Source organism: Carassius gibelio, chromosome A9, assembly GCF_023724105.1.
Source record: "Carassius gibelio isolate Cgi1373 ecotype wild population from Czech Republic chromosome A9, carGib1.2-hapl.c, whole genome shotgun sequence".
Taxonomy (NCBI): domain Eukaryota; kingdom Metazoa; phylum Chordata; class Actinopteri; order Cypriniformes; family Cyprinidae; genus Carassius; species Carassius gibelio.
In genome coordinates, this window is record NC_068379.1 from 16,430,118 (window position 1) to 16,445,455 (window position 15,338).

Consider the following 15,338-nt stretch of genomic DNA (forward strand, 5'->3'; position numbering starts at 1 on the left):
CAGATAATTGTAAACTAAGACTCAAACTTACTGCCATTGAACAAATTGTGACAAACAATTTTTCCAAGGGAATAATCTCAGTGATATATGATGCCCTTTCTGATACATGCACTTCCTCATTAGATAGTTTAAAGAACGTTTGGGAAAAGGACTTAGGTCATGAAATTGACAATGATGATTGGATCGCCCTAATTAACAACTTATACTTTAAATGTAATTCATTGGGAGTTCACGAACTTAACTACAAATTCATCAATAGAATTTATCTCACACCATTACGTTTAAAGAAAATCTATAGAAATTCGACTGGCCTATGTTTTAATTGCAAAAAACATAAGGGAACATTTCTTCACTGTTTTTGGTACTGTAGCAGAATCATCCCTTTTTGGAACAAAATACATAACTTTTTACAAGAACTCTTTGGGTTACAGTTTTGTTTCTCCTTGGAATTGTACATGCTATCTGTTGGAGTTGAGACAGTGTTTGATTCTCATGTGAAACATATGTTCTTAATTTTGGTGTATCTGGCAAAGAAATGCATACTACTATTATGGTCATCTCCTCAGGTTCCTTCTTTCAAAATGTGGATGTCTAAAATATCTATATTACTCCCGCTTGAGAAACTTACATATGACGTGCACCGAAAATCTGATGACTTTTGGCGGATATGGTCACCTCTTTGGCATTATATAAAGAACCTTCCTTGACTCTCTAATTTGTGATTCCCTGTACTTGTAATGTATTTTATCATTTGACCTTTTTTTTTTTTTTTTTTCTTCTTCCTTTCCATTGTATTTTGCTTTGTTCTTATTTTGTATGTCTGACACTGTATCTGTGTACTTCTGATCATTGAACTGACAATAAAAAAAAAAAAAAAAAAAAAAATACATGGTATGTGTGTTCAAGCAGGGTTGGAACAAAACTCCAAGAATTGAGTTTGACACCCCTGCCCTAAAGGTTAGCACTCCAGTGGTACCATTTCCTCGGGCACATTTTAATTTGAATTTCCTTTAGTTGTTGCTTATTTAGCTGTTTCTGTTCTCTGTGAATTTTTCTGTCTTCTGTTCTTTTTCAAATTCTCTGATCTATATTAATTTATCCTTTTAATATCAAATTTTCTTAGTCTATAACCATTCTGCAGTTATCTTTATATTATTCTTGTTACCTGAACTTCCCTTATTTTCTCTTTTTCCTGGGTTCTGCTGCATTTCTCTTTACAGAAATACTATGGACTGGATAACCTGGACAAAAAATGGGGGGACATTGAGCAGTGGATGGTACATTCACTGTTGAGATTTTGTGCTTTTTCTAGGCCTCTGGTTTTATCGCATGTGGTTTTTGACATGATAGGGATTCATTGCGATACAGGAGATTTTAATGTTGGATATCAGGGTTGCATGTCTCAACACTAGGTTAATAACTCTGCATAGCTGATTTACATTTTCACAAGTTGTCAATAAATGAAATAAGCCATTGTTCATCTGTTTCCTGGCATTGTAAATATTTTAATATACCCTAACATTCAAAAGTTTGGGGTCAATAAGATTGTTTTAAATGATTTTGAAAGAATTTTTATTATGCTAAGGCTGCATTTATTCATAAAAAATACGGTAAAAACTGTAATATTGTGGAATGTTATAATTATTATTTTTTTATTATTATTATTTAAAAAAAATCGCCATAGCAAATATTTAATTATAGCAGCCATTACTCCAGTTTTCAGTGTTACATGATCCTTCTGGAAGCATTGTAATGTACTGATTAAGTGCTCAGGAAACATTTCTTATGAGTAATGTTTAAAACTATATTTTTGTATATTTTTATATTTTGTAAAAACATTTTTTTTGAAGAACAAAGCTCAAAATCTAGATTTTAAAAGGAAATATTTTGTAACATTATAAATATCTTTACTGTCAGTCTGGATCAGTTTAATGCATGCTTGCTGAATAAAATTAAAAATATAATCTTATTGACCCCAGAATAATGCTTTTCACATTATTTTACAAAATATGAAAAAAGTGCATTGTTTTTTTGTCTTCAGTTTTCGGTTTGTCTGTTTTTAAAATAATTGTTCTTGCATCAGTTATTACTGATTTGCATGCTGTCTTTGGATACACTGCCACTGCTCAAGCTTTCTTGCTGAGTGTTGTGCATCTGTCTTTTGTTGACAACTTGCTTATTCCTCTCCTTCTCCTTCTCCTTCTTCCATTCTCCCTCTCCACTCCTCTCATCTCCTCTCCTTCCCTTCTCCCTTTCCCTCTCCTCTCATCTCCTCCTCTACTTCACCTCTCCTCTCCTCTCCTTCTCCTTCTTCCATTCTCCCTCTTGTCTCCTCTCCTTCCCTTCTCCCTTTCCCTCTCCTCTCATCCTCCTCCTTCTTTTTCTTCTCCTCTTCTCTCCTCTCCTCCTCCTCTTGTCTCCTCATCTACTTCTCCTCTCCTCCTCCTCTTGTCTCCTCCTCTACTTCACCTCTCCTTCTTTTCTTCTCCCTCTCCTTCTCTTCTCTTCACTCCTCTGCTCTCCTCTCCTTCCCTTCTCCCTTTCCCTCTCCTCCTCTTCTTCACCTCTCCTTCTTTTCTTCTTCTCACTCTCCTCCTCTCCTCTCCTCTCCTCTCCTTCTCCTTCCCTTCTCTTTCCCTCTCCTCTCGTCTCCTCCTCTTCTACTTCACCTCTCCTTCTTTTCTTCTCCCTCTCCTTCTCTTCTCTTCTCTTCTCTTCTCTTCACTCCTCTGCTCTCCTCTCCTTCCCTTCTCCCTTTCCCTCTCCTCCTCTTCTTCACCTCTCCTTCTTTTCTTCTCCCTCTCCTTCTCTTCTCTTCTCTCCTCTGCTCTCCTCTCCTCTCCTTCTCCCTTTCCCTCTCCTCCTCTTCTTCACCTCTCCTTCTTTTCTTCTTCTCACTCTCCTCCTCTCCTCTCCTCTCCTTCTCCTTCCCTTCTCTTTCCCTCTCCTCTCGTCTCCTCCTCTTCTACTTCACCTCTCCTTCTTTTCTTCTCCCTCTCCTTCTCTTCTCTTCTCTTCTCTTCACTCCTCTGCTCTCCTCTCCTTCCCTTCTCCCTTTCCCTCTCCTCCTCTTCTTCACCTCTCCTTCTTTTCTTCTTCTCACTCTCCTCCTCTCCTCTCCTCTCCTCTCCTTCTCCTTCCCTTTTCTTTCCCTCTCCTCTCGTCTCCTCCTCTTCTACTTCACCTCTCCTTCTTTTCTTCTCCCTCTCCTTCTCTTCTCTTCTCTTCTCTTCTCTTCACTCCTCTGCTCTCCTCTCCTTCCCTTCTCCCTTTCCCTCTCCTCCTCTTCTTCACCTCTCCTTCTTTTCTTCTCCCTCTCCTTCTCTTCTCTTCTCTCCTCTGCTCTCCTCTCCTCTCCTCTCCTTCTCCTTCCCTTCTCCCTTTCCCTCTCCTCCTCTTCTTCACCTCTCCTTCTTTTCTTCTCCCTCTCCTTCTCTTCTCTTCTCTTCTCTTCTCTTCACTCCTCTGCTCTCCTCTCCTTCCCTTCTCCCTTTCCCTCTCCTCCTCTTCTTCACCTCTCCTTCTTTTCTTCTTCTCACTCTCCTCTCCTCCTCTCCTCTCATCTCCTTCTCCTTCCCTTCTCTTTCCCTCTCCTCTCGTCTCCTCCTCTTCTACTTCACCTCTCCTTCTTTTCTTCTTCTTCTCTCCTCTCTTCTCCTCTCCTCTCGTCTCCTCCTTCTCCTTCTCTTTCTTCTCTTCTCCTCTTCCTATTGTCTCCTCCTCTACTTCACTGCTCCTTCTTCTCCCTCTCTTTCTCTCCTCCTCCTCTGCTCTCCTCTCATTCTCCTTCTCATCCCTCCTCTCCTCTCCTCCTCCTCTGCTCTCCTTCTCCTTCTTCTTTTCTTATTCTCCCTCTCATCTCCTTCTTTTCTTCACCTCTCCTTCTTCTCTTCTTCTCCCTCTCCTCTCTTCCTCCTTCTCCTTCTCCTTCTCTTCTCTTCTCCTTCTCCTCGTTTCCTCCTTTTCTTCACCTCTCCTTCTTCTCTTCTACTCCCTCTCCTCTCTTCCTCTTCCTCCCTCTCCTCCTCCTTCTCGTTCTCCTTCTCTTCTCTTCTCCTCTCCTTCTCCTCTTGTTTCCTCCTCTTCTTGACCGCTCCTTCTTCTCTTCTACTCCCTCTCCTTCTCTGCTCTCCTCTCATTCTCTTTCTTCTCATCCCTCCTCTCTCCTCCTCCTCCTCCTCTGCTCTCCTGCACCTTCACCTTCGCATCCCTCCTCTCCTCCTCCTCTGCTCTCCTTCTCATCTCTCCTCTCCTTCTCCATCTCATCCCTCCTCTCCTCTCCTCCTCCTCTGCTCTCCTTCTCATCTCTCCTCTCCTTCTCCATCTCATCCCTCCTCTCCTCTTCCTCTGCTCTCCTTCTCATCTCTCCTCTCCTTCTCCATCTCATCCCTCCTCTCCTCTCCTCCTCCTCTGCTCTCCTTCTCATCTCTCCTCTCCTTCTCCATCTCATCCCTCCTCTCCTCTCCTCCTCCTCTGCTCTCCTTCTCATCCCTCCTCTCCTCTCCTCTGCTCTCCTTCTCATCTCTCCTCTCATTCTCCATCTCATCCCTCCTCTCCTCTCCTCCTCCTCTGCTCTCCTCCTCATCTCTCCTCTCCTTCTCATCCCTCCTCTCCTCCTCCTTTGCTCTCCATCTCATCTCTCCTCTCCTCAGGAAGACAGTGAGCGATATACACGTGTCTCACGGAGACATGCTTTGGTTTGTATCTCTTTCTTTTAACTGTCTGTCCTCCTAAACCTTCAGTAAATACTGCTCTACCAAAACTTTTCACAACAAGTTTTTTTTTTTTTTTTTAGAGATGCAAAATCCAAATGCAAATACTTCAAGTCAGATTTGGAGTGGACTGTGGAGTCCATCTAATTTGCATTTTTTTTCTTATCCATCAAGGGGTCAGATGATGAAGAACAGATGTCAGTGGGGACCAGGAGCAACATACAGGTCAGTATCGGTGTAACTCTGTACAGTAGTTCCTTTCAAACCTCCTGAGTTGTCGTTCATAGTGTTTGGTGTACAGTAGGTGTATACGAGTGTGTGCTTGCTATGAGTTGTCTAAGGTTATAAAACAGTCCAAAATGATCATCATGCTGATAGTGGTTTTGTTTGTCTGGGCAGTTGGATTTGGATGCGGCAGGTGCTTACAGTGGGGTAAGAATCGCCGGGTGGGAAATGTTTCTTCAGGCACAAATGTTATGTCATTACTATTAGGTTTTAGTGATGGGAAGTTCAGATAATTTTATTGACTCGGACCTTTGAGTCTCCTTCAGCAAAATTAATGAATCTTTTTTCAAATCATTTTGTTAATTTTTATCAAAATATTATTGCTACGTGTTGCTTCCCTAACAAGTAGTTAAGCAAATGTTGATCACACTACAAACAATAAAAAACTATAATGCTATAAGAAACAGAAAAGATTAATTAATTGTTTACCTGGGTCTTCAGTCTTTGATTAGCTCACCTCATCTCTTATTTGAAAAGTCTTCGGGTTTGACTCATTCCTTCATCACGTAACAGCCCCATAAGCTTTAACCATAGACTGTATAAAAGGCTTTAACCTATCGTTTGTTCTTTTGTCACGTGATGTGACAGCATTGGATAGAGAAATTCATTTACAAGCTTCCTTACAAACAGGTGCATAGTTGTTATTATTATCATCATCATCATCATCATTATTATAATTATTTTACTATTTACAATTTATAAATGTTTGAATTTCTGTCATGATGGTTATTTTCCGTACACTGAATGTTGTCACAAATGTAATAAATAGTTGGTTATTTTTCTTATTATTATTCTTATTATTAAATTTCTTTCTGACTCAGACTTAGGTTAAAGCTTATGGGTCTGTCACGTGATGAATGAACGACTCAGAAAAACCCAAAGACTCGATAGATGAACTAATCAATTCTCTTTCTGGCTCAGACTGCATTGACTGAAACAGGTGAACTTCTACACTAATTCCAGTACAGAACCTATAGAATTTTGTGCTTGCCCGACTGAACGAGTCGACTTGTTCTTCTCTATTCACATTAATGATTTGTTCAAAATGAACAAATCCTTCAAGAACGACCCATCACCCATCAGGTTCCTGTTAAAGAACATAAATGAGTTCCCAGGACATTTTTGTTTTTGCACTGTGGTGTGTTTCAGTTAAATAAGCTAATACCTGATGCCACATTTGGGGAAGGCATGACTTAGTGGTTAGAGAGTTTGACTCCTAACCCTAAGATTGTGGGTTTGAGTCTCGGGCCAGCAATACCATGACTTAGGTGCCCTTGAGCAAGACACCAAACCCCCAACTGCTCCCCGGGCTCCGCAACATAAATGGCTGCCCACTGCTCCGGGTGTGTGTTCACAGTGTGTGTGTGTTCACTGCTGTGTGTGTGCACTTTGGATGGGTAAAATGCACAGCACAAATTCTGAGTATGGGTCACCATACTTGGCTGTATGTCATGCAGTGTTAATTTTGACACGAAATTCTAATTTAGTTTTAGTCTTAGTCTTTTGACTATAATTCTTTTTAGTTTTAGTCAAGTTTTAGTCATCTGATTTGTTTTAATTTTAGTCTTATTTTAGTCGACTAAAATTGCTTGGTATTTTAGTCGACTAAAATTGCTTGGTATTTTAGTCGACTAAAATAAGACTAAAATCAATAACAGATTTACTAGACAATTTTTTACAGCTGGTATAGGAAACAAACTTAACCAAAATATATAAAACACAAATTCAACTTTATTTCAACACAACTGTGTCTTTATTTCGATTCAAAAGCTTTTATGCAGCAACAAACACTGTCATGATAATGTAAACAATAACTAGCTGCCAATTGACCATTAATAAAAGAAAAATAACGTTAGGTCCAGGACCTTAAAGCTTACAGCTGAGCTGAACAATAAGTGCATACATTTAAAGTAAATATTTAATAAGTTGGCAGCTAGGTGGATAAAAAAAGTAACAAGATTTTATAAGGTATTCATTTGTCTAGCAATATTGTATGTTTTAAATACTACAATATTGCTAGATTTGTATGTATAATGATAGGATGTGAACATTCATGTTTCACATGACTAATATAGAAATATTTGTGATATTGTCAACAAGTAGAACATTATAAAATATACTAAACATTAGTATTAATCAAATGTATTTATCATGATATTACGTATTATTGTGCTCGCATCTAATTTGAAGAAGGGGCTATTTTACAGTACTTTTCAGTTCGTAATATTTAATGCTACAACATCTACGCACTGCACTATTCCAATTTTGCTTAGCTCAATAAACAAAAGAACATCGTTGTAAAATTACATTTGAGAAAATGTCCGGGTGGCTCGTCTGTAAATGTCTTTTCAAATTGGTTGTGTTCTTGCCACGAATGAGCGCTCTGCGTGCTTTACGCTTTGTTTTGTTTTGTTCGTCGTCATACGTGAAGTGAGCTGTGGACATTTTGTCGCTCTTTTCATAGACAGTAAAAGAAAGGCTCTTTTAGACAGTAGGGACTTTAAGCAACAGCTGCGAATGGAACGGCTACAGCGACCGGAAGTTTGCCGTCACATCGCTGTAGCCAAGAACGTAAAAGTCACTAAGCAACGGTAAAACAGAACAGCGCAACGCAGCATTAATTCATTTATTGAGATCCAAAAAAATATATAATTTAAAAAAGCAAGAGAAGGATTGCTTTTGGCGTTAAATGACAATCTTTTGTCAGAAGAGGAGGTTTTAATATTGTATGATGTAAATAAGTCTAAAAACATAACATTTATTTTCCTAACCTCTCACGTTGTAGCGACTCTGGCAAATCAGCTGTTCTCCCGTAGTAGACCGTTAAATTAGAACGTCACAAAGTAGCAGTTAAATTCGCGCAGGCGCAATACAACGCCAGAATGGCGTTGCCGTTCCACCAGAGGCTGTTGCTTAAATGCCGACTTCCCGGGAGCTCATAAAAACTGAAAACCTTCGCTTCACGTCTCAATAAGTCAGGCTCTGATTGGTTCTCTTCTCTCATGCAGTCTGTTCTGTTTTGCCGGTTCTTTTGCTCATTCCTCGCATCTCTCCCGTCTGCTGATTTGATTTTCGTCACAGTCTATTTTCGTCTCGTCCTTTATTCGTTGACGATAATGTCAATCAATTTAGTCATAGTTTTAGTCTCCATCAGTGCCTTCTATTTTAGTTTTCGTTTCGTTTTCGTCGGCAAAAATATATTCGTGACGAAAATAATGACGAAAATATTTAGTCAACGAAATTAACACTGATGTCATGTCACTGTCACATTTGTGATGTTTTGAATAGTTTCATCAACATTACAAATGAAGGGGGTGTTGGTCTGTACTCTGGATTTTACCAGGTATGACCACATCTGACTATAACATTTTTGAGTGTCTGAATATTCACATGCATGTTCACAAACATTAAGTATTGAGTAGTTAATTCTGCGGTTTTAATCCTGCTTCCATTTCCCACCATCCTGTCCAGCTTCCCCAGGCTTCATCCAATCAGTCACAAAAGAAGTCCAAGAAAAAGAAGAAACATTCTTCCAAAACTGTACGTTCACAGTACTTATGCACATCACATCTGTGTTGTGTAACAAGACCTAATATCAATCACAACTTGTTGTCTGTCCCACAGAGCAATGGCTATGATGATGATCTCAGCATATTGTCTAGTCGGGTTAGTGGCCCAAATAACTGTGTGATGATAGTGTTTGAGTATTAATTAGTGTGTTGGTTCACCTATAATGACATCCAGTAGGCTGATAATTTAGATGGATTTGTGAGGATCATGATGCAGTAGTGAGACTAACTGTGGTGTGACGTGGTAGAGATGAATGTGAAGATTGTAAACTCTGTGTATTTGTGCGCAGAGCTCCAGACTCAGTGATGAGAGCAAAATGTCTCGCTCTTCTAGAATTGATCGGCAGTCGGTGGGTCTCAATCTCTCTGTGTGATTAACATGAAAATATATCTAACATGAGTGGATCATTGCCACTGTCTTTTAGAAAGCATGATGGATTTGTTACAAAATACCCTAGTGGTCGGCCTATATAGGCTTTTATTTTGACATCATCAGGACTTTTATTTAATATTTATTTATTTATTGATATTACAGATTCAAGAAGTTATCTATAGTATAAATGTGTTTGTTTTTGATGGTTCTAATTATTATATGAATTAATTTTCATATTCAAATTTTTAAAGCATTATATTTCTTGCTTTCTTTTATACCTATTCATCGACCACTACAAAAACCCATTGTTAGCTGATTGGCTGGTATTCTAACTGTTCAGGCTGATCTGGTTTGCTGGTATTAATGGGGTTTTGTACACTTCAGCTGAGAAGCCAGCATGCCAGCCAGGTTAATACCAGCTTGGCCAGTCTGGCAGACCAGCTAGACCAGATCAAATTCTCAAGAGTTTAGGATTTAGATAGTTACCTGTAAAATCGTAGATGTAACATGACTAATTAGTAGATGTGTTTCTATGGAACCGCTTTATGCATGTCAATTTTGCAAGGCTTTTCACACTAAAAGTTTTGCCCTAGGTAGTGTTAAAATCTTTTGATTGCCAAATTACACTACCAAAAGTTATGTAAAATATCAAGTCTCAACCCTGGGTAATGTATAAACGATGTGCAGCATGAAATAAGATAATTATTGCAAAAATAAAAAAGTACCCTGGGTGAACATTTTCATGTGTGAAAAGCCCGTTTAGTATAATTTGCGATTTTAGCTGGTATGATCCCCTTGCATTGCTCGTTTTAGTGTTGTAAAACTGTTAGATGGTCTTCTTCAACGCTTTCTCAACATCTCTCCCCTTGTCACTCTGTGCATCTCTCACATTTCTGTCTTCATCAGTTCATCATTAAATCATCTACATTATTTCCCATCATTTTAGAAGGCCTGCTATTCATCTGAGCTGTACAGCAGCAGTAATTGTTCCTCTAAATGTCAAGCCAGTGGCTACCAGGTCTGTCGTCTTCATCCTCTCCTTTCATCCCATGAGTATCTATCCACTGCTTAAATCCTCTCTTTCTCTTTTCTTGTACCTATCAATTTTTTCTGTCATGTCCACTTTATTTTGCAGTTATTCTTCCCTTTTTCAGTCTGATTTTCATTAGAAATGTTCATCTCTCCTGCCTGTTTAGTTGTTTTTGCTGCACAGCATGAAGAACAGGGTTTGTGCTACTCCTCATATTACTTAGTTTAAACAGACACTCTGTATTTTAGAAGTACAACCAGACTTTCCAAAAAAACTGTAGTTTTATATATGTATGTATATGCCTATTTATACACCTATTTTTATTTTATTTTATGTGCTCTTGTTATCTTGCTTTAACTTTTACATTATTATCTGAGTCAATTGACATTTTAAAAGGTGATTTATCTAACGAATAGTAATACTAGTATGTTAAATTTGGATAATTAAAATATTGAAAAAACTACAGACTAGTTATAGACCTTTTCCTCACCAAAATGACAGGAAGCAGATGACACCGAATCATCTGAATGTGATGAAAGACAGCTGTATTGATGCAATGTGCACAAAAGGAGAACTGAGACTGTTGAGAGAGTTTGCGTGCTCACTTTCCCATAGCGCTTATGGGTAAGACCTCAAGGCATGAGTAGGTGATCTAAAAGTTGTTTCTCTTCTGTGTGTTTATATCCGTCCATCATCAGGGCTCTGTTTATGAGGACAGTCTCTACAGTGGCTCTCGACGCTCCAGTGCTCGTGCTGTAAGAAAGATAGAGCTAAACTGTGCATGTAAATTATAGTCTACACCCTTGTTAACCTGTGGATTCAGTTCCCTAACCAGTTTTTTTTAAACATAATTTGTAATGTTGACTCATCAAGATTAAATTCAGGGTTCCTCTAAACCCTTATGATGTTATGTCTCTCAGATCCTTCTCAAAATATCACTTTTATATGTTTTTGGTTGTTGTGTGTGATTTAGAGGCTAAAAAGGGTTGCTTATGCAGGTCAGAGAAATGCTTTTTTAAAGACTTGAAATGTGCTTTGCTAAAAGTAATTGTAGGGTTTTCTATTTTAATTTTCTTTGTTAATTTAATTTAGTAATTTAGTATTTCTCATTTTAATTAATAATTAAAATCTTCCATGTAGTCTCTCAAATTAATAAATGCATACTTATCTTAAAACAGTGAAAAAAGAAATAGAGTTTAAAATGGTTTTAGTTGCAGTATAGCGTGTCACACTTGAGGTCATAAGTTAAAATTAATGTCGACTACCCATCTAGTTTGTTCTCTAACAAAGGAGCTGTAAACATTAACATGTTATGTTTTCACAGTGGTGAGTTTTCTACCAGCTTGTGAATTTGTACTGCACGTAGATTTGTACTTTTCTTCCCCCTTTTTTATTTTTTATATTGTATATGTGTGGCTACTGTATCAGGCCTGAAATGTCTGACAATCTTCAATCCAATTTGTGTATATACATGTGCATTATCTCTCTGATTCTTCACATTCTCATAGTGTGTGTGTGTGTGTGTGTGTGTTCCTCCAGTCCTCTGAATATAGTGGTTTCCTGGGCTCAAGCTCTAGGACTTCGTCCAGAGCAAATTCTGCGTGTGGCAGCCCAGTGGTGAGCAACTTCACGGTCACTGATGCCCAAGATGACCATGGACCATCACTATTATATTACATAATCTATTTTCTCAGTGACAGAGTTACAGCTACATGCATCCAGTGCCTACTGTGTCTCACTGAGTCAGTGGATGGATACGCTTTTAGTCTGTTAAACTGTTTAATAACTAGATGGTTACCTATTAAGTAGGATTAAATTACTTTAACAGTGTAAGAAAGGACATCTGAGATAATGTGTGTGTTTGTGTACATTCTTTCTTTGGGTGCATGCAAAAAGCCAGTTGTTAAACTTGGACAGTTGACTTCACAAATAGCTGAAATACCTGTTGCATGGATGTCAATAGCTACCATCTGGTGGTTTCCAGGAGGACTGCAGCAGCTCAGTGGCTAGCTTCATGCGCAGCACAGCTAGTATCAGTGGCCTCTCTAGAGACCTTGACCGTGTGCTCATCCCTGACCTGCCAAATGTTAATGGGAGGCTTTCTATGGTACGAGAGTGAAATCTTCGGGTTCATGTGATTTGTGGTGGCTGATGCCCTGGTTTAAATTGTGTGTGTGTGTGTGTGTGTTTCTGTGTGTGTACTGGCATGTTGAATTGAGGTGATGGACTGCATGTGAGATGGACAGTGGTCAACTGATCCAGTGAACTGATTTTATGTGCAGAAGTCTGATACTTGACCAATATTTCCAATTGTTAATATTACATTATTATTCAGGTTCATTATAAAAGACATGTTCTCAAACACCTTGAGAATTATTACAGAACTGTTTGCTGCTTGCATTTTGATTTATCAGTCGTTTTGATCAAATGCAGTCATTGTGTTTTAAATCTTTGCAACTTGACTTTAACTGATTTTCTTCCTCTAATGGAAAAATATATTTTACTAACTTTTTCGTGTGTGTGTCGACCGCATGAATCCAAATGAATGAATAAGAGACTACAAAATCTGTTTACTGTGTATCATCTTGTTTATTTACAGGCTGATGACGGGTTAGACCGAGACTACTTGGAAAAGGTTTGTAACCCTTTTTTGTGTAGCTTTTTAAACATTTAAACCTATTCTCACAATAAACAAGCGATATAACATATGACTTGCTGTATTTTTAGGGTTCTTCACGAGCATCGACTATTTCTGGAGCCACTCTTACTTCTCTGGGTGGGACATCCTCACGGAGAGGAAGCGGAGACACATCCGTCTCTGCTGACACTGAAGCATCCATAAAGGAAATCAAGGTGTCTGTCTAGTGCCTGTTTAAATTTAAGCAGCAGGTTTATGTAACCACATGATTCATGGTATGCTTTTGCTGTTTAAAGTGCTATTAACTTGAAACCCAGTTAACATAGCATTGTTTTTTTATAAATATGTTTATTTATAATTTACTCTGATAAGAATTCATTGCTCATTTTCAGCACTGTTGCACAGAAACAACTTTCACGGACAGCAGCTCAGCACACTATCATTTTCTTTGTCTATGTTGCTCAGGCCTGTTTCTAGTGATTTGCCTTCCGAGTCTCAGCTTCAAATTAAACACACCTGAACAAGATAACTAAAATGTTTGTGTGTTGAAAATCAGTCTGGCGTTCTTTACCCTTTCATTGCTCTTCCTCCACTGCATCCTTTATCCTTCCTTCTCATCCTCACTCTTCATGCTTTTCAATCAGGAGATCCATGAGCTTAAGGATCAGATTCAAGATGTGGAGGCGAAGCACATGCAGAACCTCAAAGAGCTCAAGGTACATGGCTGGTGAAGGCAGTGCCAGTCAAAAGCCAAGCTAGAACCTGCTTTCTTTGAGTAATATATGACAGTGCTGGCACAACAAAATTTGTGCTTTTTAACAAGATGAGATGATATGATAGTAGTCTCTGGTTCTTGTCTGTCTCTCATCTTGCATGTTTATACGTCGTCTATGCCATTGAAGTCTATAGCCTCATTTTCTCTGCCTTGCTTCCATCTTTGACTTTATCTTATTCTCCAAAGCATATCATACACATCCCTTTCCATGCTTTAATTTGATAATGAAAAGGGATAATTGATTAGAACTGATGTAGGGGTTGAGGTGTTGTAATGCATGTTCAGATGTGTTTATGAGTGTTTGCTTGTTTTTAATGTGGTGTCCAACTTTTTGAAGGATTCCTTTTCGGAAATGGAGGAAAAGTACCGTAAGGCCATGGTATCTAATGCACAGCTGGACAACGAGAAGACCAATATGATGTATGAAGTGGACACCTTGAAAGACTCTTTAATGGAACTGGAGGAAATGCTCTATGAAACACGGCGTGAGCTTGAGGAAAAGTGTAAGGTCTGTACAGTCAGGCGTGCATTATAATAATTTACAGTAGTAAATACATTGTCGAAACACAAATAATAGATTCCATTTAATATTAGTAAGAGCTTTTAATTGGTGTTTTCATTCTTTAATAATGATGTACATATGCCATTTTTGTACTTTAATCTCAGCTATGAAACTCTTAAATATTACATGAAAAGAGTGAAAAAAAATTAAGGCAGTTTTTTGTTTTAGGACCTTGAACGAGAGAAGCATTCTCATAGCATACTGCAGTTTCAGTTCAGTGAATTGAAGGAGACGCTGAAACAGAGTGAAGAACTGCTCACTGTGAGTATTTCTGTCTCTGTGCTCAAACCTTTGTCTTTTTCAAATGCTTGGCTTATCTGCCCATCTGCTTTAACAGCTTCTCTCCTTCCTTCATCTTTGGTCTTCTTCCATGCAAAAACCTCTCTCTAGGAGATCCGTCAATTACGGCTCAAGCAAGATGGCTATGTTAGGGAGATTTCTGACCTCCAGGAAACTATTGAGTGGAAGAATAAAAAAATTGGGGTATGATCCCTCAGTATCCAACTCCTGTAAAACTTGTATTTGTCATTACTTTCACTGTAGATTAGCTCAATTCTACATCTGTTTCCTGTTGTTCTTGTTGTCTGCAGCACTGATGTTATCACTCCTTTCACCTTCTTTTTCTCCTCTTTGCTGCATATTTGCCAAATTCCTTCTGGTGCTGTTCAGGCATTAGAGAGGCAGAAGGAATTTTCTGATGCCATTCGAAATGAGCGGGATGAGCTTAGAGATGAGGTTGTTCAGCTCAAAGATATTTTGAAGGTATTGATATGTGTGTTGAATACCAGGGCTGATTCTTTTCTCATGAACATTTCCTAACAAAACAGCTTTGTAATCATTTTTAGTAATCTAAAGATGTTGAGGTCTAGAATTAAAATATAAATCGAGATTCAGCGAACATTCAACTTTTAACGGAGTAAGCAGAATCATAATCATAAGATTTTTGCATCCACAAATATGTTTTTAAAAAATAACTCAAGGCTCAGTGCATCTAAAATTAACGCGAATCTCTTTTTATACTAAGTTTAAATTTGTGTCCTATCCAGAAACATGGCATTGTCCTTGGACCCGACTTAGCCACCAATGGAGAAACCGGTGAAGAAGTTGGAAAGGCTGATCAGAATACTCAAAAAGCATCAGCTGAAATCCGAGAGGGGAGCAGTGTACTAGGTAAGCTGCTTTTCTTAACTTCATTCATTGCACGCTTTGAAACCATTTTTTTTTATCTTTGTCACTTTGCATTTTCATCTTGTACAGCTTGAGCCAAGTCTAATCAAACTATCAAACTATTTCTGTGTGTGTGGTACTAATGCACCATCAAATTAACATCTATCACACTTTCTGCTTCCCTGTAACCGTTTTGCACATACAGCTAGGATGAAAGTTATACTACA

At 38.5% G+C, this 15,338-nt stretch overlaps 1 protein-coding gene across 22 annotated transcripts in view; it reads left to right on the plus strand.

Annotated features, from left to right (window-relative positions):
- Positions 1 to 15,338, plus strand: part of LOC128019796 (leucine-rich repeat flightless-interacting protein 2) — a 40,825-nt gene that overhangs the window by 19,505 nt on the left and 5,982 nt on the right. For 2 of the 22 annotated variants that reach the window (XM_052606041.1, XM_052606019.1), the window contains exons 4-21: positions 1,221 to 1,277; positions 4,653 to 4,697; positions 4,887 to 4,937; positions 5,112 to 5,144; positions 8,469 to 8,537; positions 8,622 to 8,663; positions 8,857 to 8,916; positions 10,668 to 10,724; positions 11,509 to 11,586; positions 11,954 to 12,076; positions 12,569 to 12,604; positions 12,697 to 12,822; positions 13,252 to 13,323; positions 13,720 to 13,890; positions 14,113 to 14,205; positions 14,335 to 14,427; positions 14,614 to 14,706; positions 14,991 to 15,114. In XM_052606041.1, the coding sequence (XP_052462001.1) occupies positions 1,221 to 1,277; positions 4,653 to 4,697; positions 4,887 to 4,937; positions 5,112 to 5,144; positions 8,469 to 8,537; positions 8,622 to 8,663; positions 8,857 to 8,916; positions 10,668 to 10,724; positions 11,509 to 11,586; positions 11,954 to 12,076; positions 12,569 to 12,604; positions 12,697 to 12,822; positions 13,252 to 13,323; positions 13,720 to 13,890; positions 14,113 to 14,205; positions 14,335 to 14,427; positions 14,614 to 14,706; positions 14,991 to 15,114 (1,423 nt within the window). Of the gene's footprint in view, positions 1 to 1,220; positions 1,278 to 4,652; positions 4,698 to 4,886; positions 4,938 to 5,111; positions 5,145 to 8,468; positions 8,538 to 8,621; positions 8,664 to 8,856; positions 8,917 to 10,667; positions 10,725 to 11,508; positions 11,587 to 11,953; positions 12,077 to 12,568; positions 12,605 to 12,696; positions 12,823 to 13,251; positions 13,324 to 13,719; positions 13,891 to 14,112; positions 14,206 to 14,334; positions 14,428 to 14,534; positions 14,707 to 14,990; positions 15,115 to 15,338 lie in introns of those variants that run through there. The other 20 variants (XM_052606042.1, XM_052606026.1, XM_052606021.1 and 17 more) reach the window with 19 other exon arrangements.